At 36.3% G+C, this 15,484-nt stretch overlaps 2 protein-coding genes across 2 annotated transcripts; one reads left to right on the plus strand and one right to left on the minus strand.

Moving 5' to 3' along the window:
* Positions 1-9,068: 9,068 nt before the first annotated feature.
* On the plus strand, positions 9,069-9,668 carry LOC120088916 (ethylene-responsive transcription factor RAP2-11-like). The gene has a single exon (XM_039046354.1). The coding sequence runs from the start codon at positions 9,069-9,071 to the stop codon at positions 9,666-9,668; it is 600 nt and encodes a 199-aa protein (XP_038902282.1).
* A 557-nt stretch (positions 9,669-10,225) lies between these two features.
* LOC120088758 (tubulin alpha-3 chain) lies at positions 10,226-13,221 on the minus strand. Its single transcript, XM_039046196.1, has 5 exons — positions 12,949-13,221; positions 12,372-12,586; positions 12,086-12,285; positions 11,452-11,960; positions 10,226-10,770 (listed from the first exon to the last, which is right to left on the minus strand). Exons 1-5 carry the CDS (start codon positions 13,059-13,061, stop codon positions 10,458-10,460), a joined length of 1,350 nt encoding a protein of 449 aa, XP_038902124.1. The 5' UTR covers positions 13,062-13,221; the 3' UTR covers positions 10,226-10,457.
* Positions 13,222-15,484: the final 2,263 nt, after the last annotated feature.

The raw sequence follows: 15,484 nt of genomic DNA on the forward strand, positions 1-15,484 counted from the left end.
CTTTTTTTAAAAAATTAAGCTTATAAACATTTCTTTTATATTTAAATTTCCTGATTTGTTGTTTGTTTTTTATCGATATCTTAAAAAAATCAAGTCAATTTTTTTTTAAAAAAAAAAGTTCTTAAAATGGTTGTTTTTAAATATAAGAAAATGAGTCAATTTATTTATAAATATAACAAAATACCATTGTTTATCATTGATAGACAATGACATTTTGTTATTATTATTGATAGACAATGATATTTTGTTATATTTGTAAATATTTTTAAAAAACCATTTAAAACAACTACTCTTCTTAAAAACATGTTGAAATTTGACTAAGAATTCAACTTTGTATTAAGAAAGATGCAACTCATCGTAAGAAATTGAAAGGAAATGACTTAATTTTAAAAAAATCAAAAACAAAAAATAAAATGGTTACTAAATTTGTATTGATCTATTCAAATTTTTATAGTTCAATTTGTTGGAAACGACAGAACACTCAGAACGATGAATAGTAAACGATCAAGGCACATCGGTCAAGCAAAGAGCAAAACTTACAAAACAAAAACTCGTTATAGGCCAAGTCGCGGAGCTCGCTCTCTTTAAGATATTTCTCGGCTCTGCCCAAGTGTGCTAGCAAGTCTGAAAATTGCCACATCGTCCCAAGGGTAAAACAGGCAAAAGAAACCAGATCGAAAATGCACCGTTACCGACCGGAACACACACTCTTTCTAAACCCACTGTTCGGAAAACTAAAATGGAAGAGGAGAGGAAAAATGAAATGAGAAATGAAAATGAAATTGTGTATTCGAACTGCTAAAGGCCACGCCTTTTACAGGCCTTCAGCGTCGAACCGTAGGGAGTGAAAAAGGATCCCCGCCTCAGAACATGTGTGGACGAAATGAAAGAGTGAACGAAGCACAAACGACGCGGACCCTTTTTTTTTCGGTTAAAAAATAAAATATAAAATAATAAAATTTTTATTAAATTTAATAATCACACACACGCGCCTCGCAATGCCCCGCCCGACCGACCGGACGGACAACGACACGCATGTGGGACGTCCACCAAATCCACGTTGGTCTATCTCCTCATTCCCTCCAAAACATGGGTACCCGTTAGGGTCTAAACCCAAAACTCAAGATTAGAGTACATAAAGGAGGCTTCCAACACCAAATTTTTCAATGTGGGATTCTCCAACAAAAAAATTGGGTCCCTCTTAATTTGAAAGTTAAATTTTCACCCAACAATCCCCCACTTGGAAATTTAATCAAAAAGCGAAAGAGAGAAAAGATTTTCATCGAGCAGTTTCAGTCTATACAACACTATGCATAAGCAAAGGTGTCTTACGACTTGAACCTTTACATAGTGTAGATGATTCAGAATATACTAGAGTAATCCTTGGTTTTGAACTCTATCTCTAACAACATCTCACACAAGTGTTATTAAGGTGTAGTACGAAAGTCCGTGCTTTAAGGCCTAGCACGTGTATCCCAGTTTAGTGAATGCTCTAGAGAGTTTGCCTAAAAACTCTATAGAAAGCGGTCATCACTTCCACATTCACACAGGTGAGTCTATCAAGAGTACTTCTGTAGCTAGGTATCCCACTTGTAATCAAGTATAGATCTCATTAAGAACTGAGTTCAACCTTTCTTACGCTTCAGGATATCATGCTCAGACTTTAACTTATAAGAATGGAACTCTGTGTTTGGTTTAGCATGATTCACTATGTATCACTCGTGATCAGTTATTACCCGTTGAACCTGTTTCTTGGGATCTTCAGTCTACAAGTTGGGTTTTCCTCACTGTGATTCATCTTTCTATAGGCATGAGTCCCATCCTTTCTGAGATTTTGAAAACATTTTCTCTGGCCAGTCCTTTCGTCAAAGGATCTGTCAAATTTTCATCAATTCATATGTGATCCACTCTAACTGCACCAGTAGTGAGAAACTCTCTAATGGTACTCTGCTTACGACGTATTTGACATCTCTTTCTGTTGTAGTAACAGTTCTGAACTTTTGCGATTTCTGCAGTACTATCGCAATGGATCAATATGATTGGTACCGACTTTTCCCATAAAGGAATCTCTGATAGCAGACTTCTAAGCCAACCTACTTCTTTATAGCTCTCGCTTGTGCTATCATTTCTGACTCCATTGTAGAGTGGACTAAAATAGTCTGTTTCTTGGACTTCCAAGAGACAGCTCCGCTAGCTATATTAAAGATATAGCCATTTGTAGCTTTTGAGTCATCCGAAAGAGAGTTCCAATCAGCATCGTTGAACCCTTCTAGGACAGTCGGAAACTTTTGATAATGTAATCCTAAGTTTTGGGTTTTCTTCAAGTATCTCATTACGTTTTCTATAGTATTCCAATGCTATTTACTAGGTCTGCTTGTAAACCTGCAAAGTAATCCTACAACATAAGCTATGTCAGGCTTAATGCAGTTGGCAGCGTATCTAAGACTGCCTATGATGCTTGCATACTCAGATTGATTAAAACTACCACCAGTGTTTTTAAACAACTTAACACTAGGGTCATAAGGAGTACAGGCTGGTTTACACTCAAAGTAATTATATTTCTTTAGAATCTTTTCTATATAGTGAGATTGATCCAAATAAATTTCCTTTTCAGACCTATTTACTTTTATGCCTAAGATTACACTAGCTTCTCCTAAGTCTTTCATGCCGAAGTTCGCACTAAATACTAATTTTACATCATTTATGACGTGCAAGTTCGACCCAAAAATCAATAAATCATCTACATATAGACACAAGATAGTGCAGAGATTAGATGCATTTGTCATTTTCATTGACCTAGAAACCTTTAGATTGGATAAGGTTGTCAAATTTTTCATGTCATTGCTTAGGAGCTTGTTTTAGTCCATAGAGAGATTTATCTAATTTACACACCTTATTTTCTTGACCATGGACAACAAAACCCTCAGGTTGTTCCATTTAAATCTCTTCTTCAAGTTCACTGTTTAGGAAAGCGGTTTTTACATCCATCTGATGTATTACAAGGTTATAAAGGGAAGCGAGAGAGAACAGGACACAAATAGAGGTAATTCTAGTGACAAGGGAGAAAGTGTCAAAGAAATCTACGTTTTCTCTTTGTCTAAAGCCCTTTGCTAGTAACCTGGCTTTAAATTTGTCGATAGTCCCATCAGGTCTAAGTTTCCTCCTTAAGATCCATTTGCACCCTTTGCCTTACATCCTGGGGTTAGATCTACTAAGTGCCAAGTCCTATTTGACTCAAGTGAGTCCATCTCATCATTTATGGCTTCTTGTCATAGGTTGGCATCTACTAAGGATAGGGCAACTGTCAGATCTTTAGGATCTTCTTCTACATTGTAGGTTAGGAAGTCCTTTCCGAAATCTTTGGTGGTTCTAGCTCTTTTGCTTCTTCTAGGTTCTGGGTCGGTTTCCTTTCTAAGGTTAGGATTTCTAACTATGGTTATACCACTTGATCCAAAGCCCCCTACTATTCCTTGATTTAAAAGGAAATCTATCTTCAAAGAAGTCGGCATCATTTGACTCAATGATCACTTGGTTCCCTATATCATAGAACCTGTAGGCTTTACTATTTAAGGCATAACCTATAAAGACACACTCGTAAGCTCTACTAGCCAATTTTCTCCTTTTTGAGTCTGGAATCCTTACAAAGGCTAGACAACCCTAAGTTCTAAAGTAGGACAAGTTTGGTTTCTTATTCTTGAGAATTTCGTAAGATGAAGTTTTGTTTTTAGATTTTGAGATTCTATTTAGGACATAACATGCGGTAAGGATGATTTCACCCCACCAATAAGATGCGACTCCTAAACTAAGTAAAATAACAATTACTAGCTCAGCTAAAGTTCTATTTTTCCTTTCAGCTTTTCCGTTAATTTCAAAAGTATAAGGTGCGGTCTTTTCGTGTATTATTCCATGTGAGTTAAAGAACTCATTAAAACTGTCCGAGTCGTACTCGATTCCCCTATCACTACGAATTCTTTTAACCTTTCTATTAAACTGATTCCCTATTTTAGAAACAAAAAGTTTGAAGGCATAAAAAACATCACTTTTGTTTTTCAGCAAGTATACAAAAGTAAAATCAGAGCAGTCGTCAATAAAAGTAATGAAATATCTTTTACTGTTCCTAGCCAAGATGCCATCAAATTCACAAACATCAAAATGAATCAAATCTAGAGGCTCAGAATTCCTAAGTACAAATTTATGCAAAGTTTTAGTAATTTTAGCCTGACTACAATACTCGCATTTATCAAAATCATTCGTGGATAACTTAGGTATCATTTCTAGCCTAATCATGTTACTAATTAAATTCTTATTCATATGACAGATTCTAGCATGCCAAATATTCATAGAACACAACATATACACAGAAGATTTCATTTTATTAAGGTCTAAGTTTAATTTGAATATTCCCTCAGTTGCATACCCTTTCCCTACAAATACATTATTTTTGGTAAGGGTATATAGGTCTGCCCCTATAATTTGAGTAAACCCGGCTTTGTTGAGAAGATAGCCTGAAACCAAATTCTTTCTTATCTTCGGAGTGTGCAGAACGTCCTTCAACGTGAAGGTCCTCCCAAAGGTAAATTTCAGTTCCACCTTGCCAGTTTTAGCAAATTTCGTGGAGTGGTGATCTCCTAACATAATATTCTTATCCTTAGTTTCAGTATAAGTTTAAATAGACTAAGGTCGTGACAGACATGGCACATAGCGCCAGTATCTATCCACCACCCTTCATAACTACCGATCACATTTACTTCTGTGATCATGGCGACTAACGATTCTTCTTTCAGGTTCGCCTGACCAGCAGGACGACGCCTGTTCCTACAATTCCTAGCCATGTGCCCAGGTTTATTACAATTAAAGCAGAGGAACTGTACCGTTTCTTCTGAAGGGGGCTTCTGTATTTTCTATTGGTTTTGGTTGCTGGAGCCACGGTTTTGACCTTTCCTTTTTGTCCCCTTAGATTTTTTGTCAGATTTTACCACGATAGAATCGGGTTTCCCAGATACTACGTCCACCTCCTCCCTCTGGTCCTGATTCCGAGCTTTCTCCTCGATCCTTAGTCGGGTTATAAGACTCTCCAAGGAGAACTCCTTGGTCTTATGCCTCAAGGTGTTCTTAAAGTCCTTCCACAAAGGGGGCAATTTATCAATAATAACATCAACTTGGAATTGTTCGTCTAGAGGCATACCTTTAGTAATTATCTCGTGGGCTATCTTCTGGAGTTCATAGGATTGGGCCTCCACAGATTTTTCATCCGTCATTTGGAACTTGAGATAACGGTTAACAACATATTTCTTCGACCCAGCCTCCTCGGTATCATACTTCTTTTGCAGAGCATCCCAGACCTCATTCGCTGTCTTCATTGTACTGTAGTAGTCATACCGATCATCAATCAAACCATTTAAAATAAAATTCTTACAAAGAAAGTCTTCCTTCTCCTATTCAGCAGCTTTTTTTTATCCGTTGCTCAATTGGTTCTTCTAAAGGGACGATCGACTTAGCTCTGGTACAAGTTTCGACAACTTTCTTGATGGTGAGAAAGAACAACATCTTTTGCTTCCACCACTTAAAGTTTGCTCCTTCGAATCGAAATGGATGGTTAAGGTCAGATATCATAAGGTTATTGTTGCTATTGAGGGCCATTGATGATGCGGCGGTATCGTCTTAAAATTGTTGAAAATGGCAGGACCCTCAGAACGACGAACAGTAAACGGTCAAGGCATGTTGATCAAGTAAAGAGCAAAACCTGCAAAACAGAAACTCATTATAGGCTGAGTTACGGAGCTCGCTCTCTTTAAGATGTTTCGCGGCTCTGTCCAAGTATGCAAATAGGTCTGAAAATTGCCACGTCGTCCCCAAGATAAAACATCCAAAAGAAACCCAATCGAAAATGCACCGTTACTGATCAGAACACATACCATTTCTAAACCACTGCTTGGAAAACTAAAATGGAAGAGGAGAGGAAAAATTAAATGAGAAGTGAAGAATGAAACTGTGTATTCGAACTGCTGAAGGTCACGCCTTTTATAGGCCTTCAGCGTCGAATCGTAGGGAGTGAAAAAGGCTCTCCGCCCCAGAACGTGCACGGACGAAACGGAGGAGCGGAGAAGCGCAAATGAAGTGGACCCTTTCCTTTTTTTCGATTAAAAAATATATAAATAATAAAATAATAATAAAAAATAATATTTTTTTAAAAATTAATAATCACATGCATGCACCACAAGGTGGACATCCATTGAGCCCACATTGGTCTATCTCTTCATTTCCTTCAAAACATGGGTGCCCTTTGAGATCCAAATCTAAAACTCAAGATTGGAGTACATGAAGGAGGCTTCCAACCCTAAATTTTTCAATGTGGGATTCTCTAACTAAAAGGTTGGTTCCCTCTTGTTTTGAAAGTTAAATTTTTACCCAACACAATTAAAATTAAAAGAAAACGTATAATTTTAAAAAAATAAAATAGTAATTATTTTTAATCACATTCATCTAATTCAAATTTCAATTTTAAGAAACATGATCTTGAAGTAAATACTTCTTAGTCAAAATTTAATATTTTAACAAATTGAGCTATGCTATTTTTAAAATTTACATCCACAATATTTTTGCAAGTCTTTTATAAATTTGAGTGAATTAAGGTCATGTTTATCCACCGTAAACGTAAACAATCAATGAGAATGAAAAATGTGGGATCCACATCATTACCATTTTTTTTTTATTTTACCATACTTTTCAATGAGAATCAACCGTGGGCATACTCCAAACAATGTAGTCATTACTAAAAAAGGTCGTCAATCTCATTTTCCTTAATTGTTACGTGAAATCCACATAATTTTTTTGGTTTATTTTTCATCATTTACTCCTCTCTAGACTTGTACTCTTACCCATATCAACAATTAAAGATCTATATCTATCGACATTCATAATTCAAAAGTTAGCACATTTTCTTTTGTTCCCTATTTCTCTATAGAAGTTGTAGAGTTTATAATTAGAGATCCATATCTAGATTCACGTCCATATCCTTCCTACTTAGTTAAGCAATACCTTTGTTTTTCTTATTATTTATGTGAAAATAGGGATGGGTAAAGTTGTGAGAGGACGATAAGTAGAGATGTCCATTTCTCTCTATAGGATCAAGGTTCCGTGGGACCCTTCTCAAACGAGGTGGGAAATCCCCGATTGGTTGGGGAATGGGAGAGGGAGCAAGGAGAATTTTCTCCTTACTGGCTAAACGGGAACGGGGACAAAGATTACATTCTCCGTTTTCGGGCCCGGTCCCATCTCAATGAATATAACACACATATTTACATATATAATAATAATAATAGTAATAATAATAATTAAAAAAAATCACATTCGGTAAAACAGAATATGAGTTTTTACTTTGTATATATATATAATATATATATATATATATAAAGTTATTTTTTTATCATTATTTTACAAAAAATCATAGCTTGAATGATTAATTATTTTCTAATTTTATCCTAAGTTTTTCATACTTTAATATATTTTAAAAATATTTTAATCTCTAAGACTTTTAGTTTGAAGATCATGTATTGTAATATTTAAACTTGTAATATATAAATTGAAGATTAGGCCACAATATTGTAATATTTAAATTTTAATTTTTAGAAATTATGAGATTAAATATTTTAATTATAAATTTACACATAAAATAGATAAATTGCGTAAAATGACAAAATCGCTGAAAATATTTTCAAAAATAATTAAAAGAAAAGGAAGAAGCTATTCTTAAAAATGAAGAAACTTTTTGTCATTTTACTATATTTGTAAATAAATTGATTATTTTGCTATATATGAAAACAACCCCATAAAATATTATTATTTGTATAACATTTTATAGTGTTTTTTTATTAAAAAAAACATACTGAGAATAACTCATTTAATATATAAAAATCTTTTTGATTGAAGATAAATTTAATAATTATTAAAAATAAATAAATTTATATAAAGAACGAATTCCCGCCTCGATACTGCATGGAATTTCACAAGAATGGGAACTGAAATAGGAGGTGGAAATGGGGATGGTAAAGACTCCATGTCCTCGTCCCATTCGTGGTAGGGATGTTCAAAAAAACCCGATGACTCGAAAAAATCGATCAACCCAACCCAACCCGTGCGGTTTGGGTTGGGTTATCAACTCATTCGGGTTGGGTTGGTTCAAATAAATGAAAATTTGATGGGTTGAGTTGGTTCATAGGTTCACCTAATATAACCCAAACCAATCCGAACCAATTCGAATATATTATTACTTATAACACAATTATTTATACATATATTGATTTTAGTTTTATTTAATTTCAATATTTTTTAATAATTTATTCTTCAACAACTCTTAAAAGTAGTTTCTTTGCACTTTAGAAAAAAAATTCACTATATAAATTGAAATTGAGTTGTTAATTTTAGTTCAATATATGAAAATAATTAAATCAAATTTTTACATATTTACGTGAAAAATTATTTAAATGGTAAAACTGTTGAAAATATTTACAAGACTGACACTGATAGACCAAGTGTCTATTATTGATAGTTCTAAAATTGTCATATTTTGATTTATTTTTTTATATTTAAAAACAATTCTATTTACGTTTTGCTTTTTTTTAGAATTTTTTTAAAAAATAAATGATCAAGTTCATTTTTTAATAAGAGTTATTTGTGTTGAAAAAAATTTAAAATTCAAATAATTAGGTTAGATCTAAAAAGTCTTTCAATCCAATTCAATCTATGAACGACCCTAATTCGACCATAGTTCGTGGACATCTCTACTGGTGAGCGCAGTGGGGGAAATAAAAACAAGTGAAGTGAAGGTTGCTTTGTAATGAAACTTCCATTATTGGTATATGTATATATGATATTATCCCAATATCCAATATCCCAATTCCCAACGTCGTGCTTCCACGAGTTTCTTGTGTGGTAACTGAAGTTGGCGACCACTCAGTAATTGGCCAAATCAACAGACATTGAAGACGAGGACGCCACTAAGTTAAAGCCGTTCCTGATACCGCCATTATAAAACCAATTCCATCCCCAGAACGTGGGTTGGTCAGCAGATGGAGGGTTCAGTTGAGAAACAAGATCATAAAAAGCTTCCAGGCGCCAAATGCAGCAAGGACAGATCTGGTAAACGGCAACGCAGCTTTGTTGGTGTAAGGCAAAGGCCTTCCGGGAAATGGGTGGCAGAGATCAAAGACACAACTCATGATATTAGAATGTGGCTGGGGACCTTTAACACGGCGGAGGCGGCTGCAAGAGCCTACGACGAAGCCGCCTGCCTCATCCGCGGTCCCAATGCTCGGACCAACTTTACTCTCACTTCCACCTCTTCCTCCGCCCTCTCTATCAAAATCAGAAACCTCCTCATCCACAAGATTACTTTGAAGCGAAACGCAATCAAAACTCCTGCCCATTCTGCCACAGTCCAAGACATGCACATCTTTGATAATAATGCACTCTGGAGCACCTGCACTGGAGACTTTGAGATGGGTTTTTGTCACGTCACCCATTCATGCTGCTCCCATCTTCCTCTTGGCTTCAACTTGGATATGGATGAGCCTTTGTCTGCACTCAATGGAATCACTCAACATTTAGGAAATACATATGATGATTCCTTTGGCTCTGATACTGCGCCTCACATCTTCTGCCCAACTTGATTGATTATACGGCTTTCCCTCTCTACTTCATTTTTCTTTATTGGAGCCAGGGAAGGAATAAAGACTCCATGTCATACTGTTTCTTCTAATTTTTTTCATGAGGCAAAGGACGGGATATTAATTCAAACGCCTTCACATCAGCAACCTAATTTGATAGAGACTACACCTGTAGCCCAATCTAAATATAAAAAATGGATGGAAACAACCTAATTTGTGCATAGGAGTTCATTATTATGCTTGGCGTTTATACTATTATCAAAACAATTTATCCATCTTAACTTCAAAAAAGGCATTACTTTTTTTTAATATATCTTGACTAGAGAGTAGATGGATTACAAAAGATCAAAGGTGTGAATTTCAGTCTCACCTATTGGAGATGACAAGAAAGGGGTATATGATTGGACCTGTCAACAAGTGAGAGTTTTGCTGGAGTCCAAGAAATTCAACTGATGATGGCCCATCTAAGCCAAGCACGTTTTGTTGTCGTCAAGCAAGCCAAATGACCTCTCCCTCAAAGACACCAAACATGTACAACTTTTTCATATTAAAAACAAATGTACAACTAGTGATATTATATTATCTATTATAATATCGATCCATCCACAATCAAGACAATACAGAATTACAGTCAAAACACTGGCGTAAATATTCCTGATTTCATACACAGAGCCACAAAGATATATAATCGAAATTTACTACAAGAACAAAGCAGAATTGCTTTTAGAAAGGAAAACGGCAGGCTCTTGAACTAGACAAGAAATATGGGGATAAAAGCACCACCATGCACACTTAGTAATCTTCAGGCTCCTCATCATCATCCGCACCTTCAGCGCCAACTTCTTCATAGTCTTTCTCGAGAGCAGCCAGATCTTCACGAGCCTCTGAGAACTCCCCTTCTTCCATACCCTCACCGACGTACCAGTGAACAAATGCTCTCTTTGCATACATCAGGTCAAATTTATGGTCGATGCGAGAGAACACCTCAGCTACTGCTGTGTTGTTGCTGATCATGCAAACAGCTCGCTGAACCAAGGCTAAATCGCCCCCGGGTACAACCGTCGGAGGCTGGTAGTTTATACCACATTTGAAGCCAGTGGGACACCTACAAAACAGACCCATCATCAAGTTTTTTTCTACAATCCAAAATCAAACCAATGTTAAAATGACAATGCCATTGAGGTCAAATTGCTCATATCCGCCAAAATAACTTTAAGTTAAACCTCAGACTAATTTGAAAGTAATGTGCCCTCACTATCAACGAATTCCTTGTGCTTCGTGACATGAAATAGAAAATTTTCATCCATGCAATGGGAAGGGGCAGAAAGAGAAGTGCCCCCAACTTTTCACCATACGAATTTTATGTCCCCTGGACTAACCACGGAACATATAAGTTCAAGTTAGAACAAACAAGAGAAAACCTTTTTGTCATCTTCTGCAGGGAAACAAATCCACAACTTGTTATATTTTCTTTTCTCTAAAGAGTTGTTTTCCCCGAGTTCTCATGGGTCTCTCTCCTTTTCATTCTTTTCCTTGCAGAACAACTAACCTGTTCTTCCTTCACTACAAGCTTGTGAATGATTATTTCAGGCGCATAGTAATCTCTACATTCCTGATCTATAATAATCTGAACGTTTACAACTCACCCTCATCACTCTACAAACTAGTTCTTAAAAGCTACAACACGAAACAAACTATCAAAAACAATCCCCGAGGAAACTGAGAGTGTGTCCTAACTTAAGCTTTAAAACTTCAAAAATAAACAAGAAATATTTCTTCCACTTACCAGTCAACAAACTGCACGGTGCGCTTTGTCTTAATGGTGGCAACAGCAGCATTGACATCTTTGGGTACAACATCTCCTCGGTACATTAAACAACAAGCCATGTATTTTCCATGCCTAGGATCACATTTAGCCATCATGCTCGAAGGCTCAAAAACTGCATTTGTGATCTCAGGTACAGATAGCTGTTCGTGGTAAGCCTTCTCTGCTGAGATAACCGGAGCATATGAAGAGAGCATGAAATGAATGCGAGGATATGGTACAAGGTTCGTCTGGAACTCTGTTATGTCCACGTTGATGGCTCCATCAAATCTCAATGAAGTGGTCAAGGATGAAATAATTTGAGATATCAGTCTATTCAAGTTGGTATATGTAGGCCTATCAATATCAAGAGATCTCCTACAAATGTCGTATATAGCTTCATTGTCAAGAAGAACAGCAACATCCGTATGCTCAAGAAGGGAATGAGTGGAAAGAACGCTGTTGTAAGGCTCCACGACAGCAGTTGAAACCTGATCAAAGCCCAATATTGTTCAGACAAGCAACAATTTCCCAAGAATTCCAGTATCGCCATTTGAGTGATTCTTCTTCTTAATGATCAAATGTTTTGATTAATCTACATTTGAATTATCAGTACCTGAGGGGATGGGTAGATGGTGAAACCAAGCTTTGATTTCTTCCCATAGTCCACTGACAAGCGCTCTAACAATAACGAACCCAGACCAGAACCAGTGCCACCACCAACAGCATTGAAGACTAGAAACCCTTGTAACCCGGTGCAGTTATCAGCCAACTTCCTGACCCGGTCAAGACAGAGATCTACAATTTCCTTTCCAACTATAAAATCAAAGTCAAAAGATACGTCAAACGGAGTGACCAAAAATAAAATGTCAACTAAGAATCCACAAAGCAACATCCGTCACCTGTGTAGTGTCCTCGAGCAAAATTATTGGCAGCATCTTCTTTTCCAGATATCAATTGCTCTGGATGAAAGAGCTGTCGGTAGGCTCCGGTTCTAACTTCATCAATCACCGTTGGTTCTAAATCAACAAATATAGCCCGAGGCACATGCTTGCCTGAACCGGTCTCGCTAAAGAATGTATTAAAAGCATCGTGTGCAACACCTTCGGATGTATCACTGGAAAAAGAAAACAGAAGCTCCCATTTAATAGGTAATCAACCTGACAAAAATGCACATATAAATCTTCCGCATCAAAATGCAGTCAGATAAGTGATATCGAAATTGTTTGAAAAATGTCCCTAATGCTATAAAAATTGTAAAAAATAATCAAATCCAACAGTCCCAATGAGAAATTAGACTCGGATCCCGTAGCCCAGCTTCAGATGAACACCCATTTGATGATAAATCTTCCGAAAATCGAGAGAGACCAGAGAAGGTAGGAAACAAAAAAGGAAAGCGATCAAAAGAGGGAAAGGAATGAGAAGGGAGGAGAATTGAAATGCAGAATGGTAGAGAGATGAAGATGAACAAAGCATTACCTGGGCATCATACCATCGGGCTGAATGCCATGTTCGAGGCAATAGAGCTCCCAGCAAGAATTGCCGACCTGAATCCCAGCCTGACCAATGTGGATGCTTATGATCTCCCTCATCTTCCCCTACGTGAGCCTGCGTCTGAGAATGTCGAAAATGGCGGCGGCGATGGGAGGGTTGTAGGAACTACCGAAGAGAATGAAATTGGGCAATGTCGGAGTTGGCGTCGGAGAGGCTTTAATGCGCGAAACAAAACCAGATTTGATAATCAATTCGCATCCGCAATGCCAAACTGCAATTCCAAGCGATGGCGCGCGCCAGGCTTTGTATGGGTCCCTCTCCTCCCATCTTCTTATCCCTTCTGACAAATTTACCCCTCCCAATCTAACCCCATACATTTAATTTTTGGGGATCCAGGGAGGGTAGTTGTGACAAAAGGTCTACGCCAGAGCGACCATGTCCATGTGATGTGTGTAACCTTTGTTTTCGGATTCTCAGATCTTTCATTTTGTTTCAATTCTTTCTTCTTACCCTTTAATTTTATTTTAATTCAACTTAATTTTTTTTCAATTTAACTCCTTTATTAAATTCCACAATAGCCTTTTACAAATTTCTATGTAATTTACCAACATCAACTTAGTTCAATAACAGTTAATTTTATTTAATATAACAAATAGAGTTGGAAGATTTAATTGAAATAAAAATAATAATAATAAAAAGCTTAATTGAATTGAATAATGCAACTAGAATGACAAATTTGGATGGATTTAATATATTGAGAGATGTAATAATGTAATGGTATTCACATGAGATGATTGAAGAGTATGTATGGCACAGCTGTACTGAATGCTCTCACCTGCTACATGAGTTGTAATATTGAAGGCTTTGGGCTTTTTTTTTTTTTAGTGTTAAATTGCTATTTCCAATTCCGAACATGGACTAACAATTTAAACACAGATGCATTATAGAATATTGGTGGCTTCCCTCCAATCATTCAATCGATAGCAGAACAAACGAAGGGCTGAAACTAAGCCTGAGTTGGAGGCTTAGTTTTTATGAAATACTTAAATTTGGTTCATGTATTTTTAGAATCGGTTGATTGTGTCATTTTTAAGATAATATAATTATTATAAGAGAAATTCTTATAAATGAAAAAAAAAAAAAAATTGAAAAGTATGTAGCAAAAAATATATATAGAGATGGTCACGCACGGGAGAAACATTTTATTTTTAAAAAAAATTCCCAAAGTACCCTTTTTTATTTTGAACTTGGCGAGCTTATTTTGATCGCTGATTTCTTTTTCCTCATCTCCTATACCTCCTCCTCCTCCTCAACCCAATAACAAAGCTAACTCAACTCGGAAAAAAACGCAACCTTCTTCTTCTTTCTTCAATATTCTCTTCATATAATTACATAATCCTCAGCTCAATAACAGAGCAACTTGACTCGAAAAAACACACGATCACTGAATGCCATGAAGTAGTCTATCATCATATATTGTGATAGACGATGATAATAGTCTATCTCGATCTATCCCGATAGACGTCAATGGTCATACTCTATCGCAATAAACAACAATAGTATTCTATCTCAGTCTATCGAAATAGACAATGATAGTACTCTATCTCAATCTATCGCGATAGACGGTGATATTTGTACTAAGAAGAAAAAGATAGAATTCAACCACAAATTCGTAATCCATAGTAGAACATCTAGCACTATCTATAGCTATATATATGAAAGAGCTCTGGAAAAACGCATGACAGCCAAATGCCATTTTCTAGTAGTCTATCACCACCTATCATGATGGGAAGCGATAGACTACTATTGTTGTCTATCGATTGCTATAATCTATCACTATCTATCTTTGAGAGACACAAATAAATTTCTATCGTGGTCTATCAGAGATAGACACTGATAAACTATCTTTGATAGGTACAAATAGATTACTCTCTCTGTCTATCAAACAAAGATAGTCTATCAATGTCTATCTATGTCTATCAAGCAAAGATATGTTGGGATTGGTGTCCTAATTCTCTCAAAGTCTCGTAATTTGTAAACTGTACACATTGTTATGAATAAAATAAGAGTTATTTTATTTTGCATTTACTCACATCCAATAAACAAACCTCCATGGTTATTGTATGAAAACTTAAGCATGTATATGAGATATACAAGTGGATCATGCCTTAAGTGATAACCTAAAAAGGTCTGTAATATAAGGATCAATGAGGGATATCTGATCCTGGTGACACTACGAATACGGCCTACTTTGTAGAGTTTTACAAGTGTTGTGAACTACTACAGATGGTTGATCCTGACCATTCATGTGGAGACATGCAAGCGAGGGTGTCCTATACAAAGAGTTTATATAAGACCGGACCACGAAATGAATAGTCTCTTTATATAACGTCGTTGATACTTAAGACTTACATCTCACCTAAACGACCATAGGTGACATGACCTCAATCCTGAGTGTTTTGGGAACTTCTGCCTTTAAGAGTGGTCTTTTGATTAGTATAGGTGAGAGTGGTCAGATTGC

The sequence above is a fragment of the Benincasa hispida genome, chromosome 10 (genome assembly GCF_009727055.1).
Source record: "Benincasa hispida cultivar B227 chromosome 10, ASM972705v1, whole genome shotgun sequence".
In the NCBI taxonomy this organism is placed as follows: domain Eukaryota; kingdom Viridiplantae; phylum Streptophyta; class Magnoliopsida; order Cucurbitales; family Cucurbitaceae; genus Benincasa; species Benincasa hispida.

What these genes read in the sequence shown, in the direction of transcription:
- LOC120088916 (XM_039046354.1), top strand. Translation starts at nt 9,069, where the DNA reads ATGGAGGGTTCAGTTGAGAAACAAGATCATAAAAAGCTTCCAGGCGCC.
- LOC120088758 (XM_039046196.1), bottom strand. Translation starts at nt 13,061, where the DNA reads ATGAGGGAGATCATAAGCATCCACATTGGTCAGGCTGGGATTCAGGTC. An exon ending in CCCGATGGTATGATGCCCAG is followed by an intron (nt 12,587 to 12,948) that starts GTAATGCTTTGT and finishes TTCTTTTTCCAG; the next exon opens with TGATACATCCGAAGGTGTTG. An exon ending in CCATCTACCCATCCCCTCAG is followed by an intron (nt 11,961 to 12,085) that starts GTACTGATAATT and finishes GGCTTTGATCAG; the next exon opens with GTTTCAACTGCTGTCGTGGA.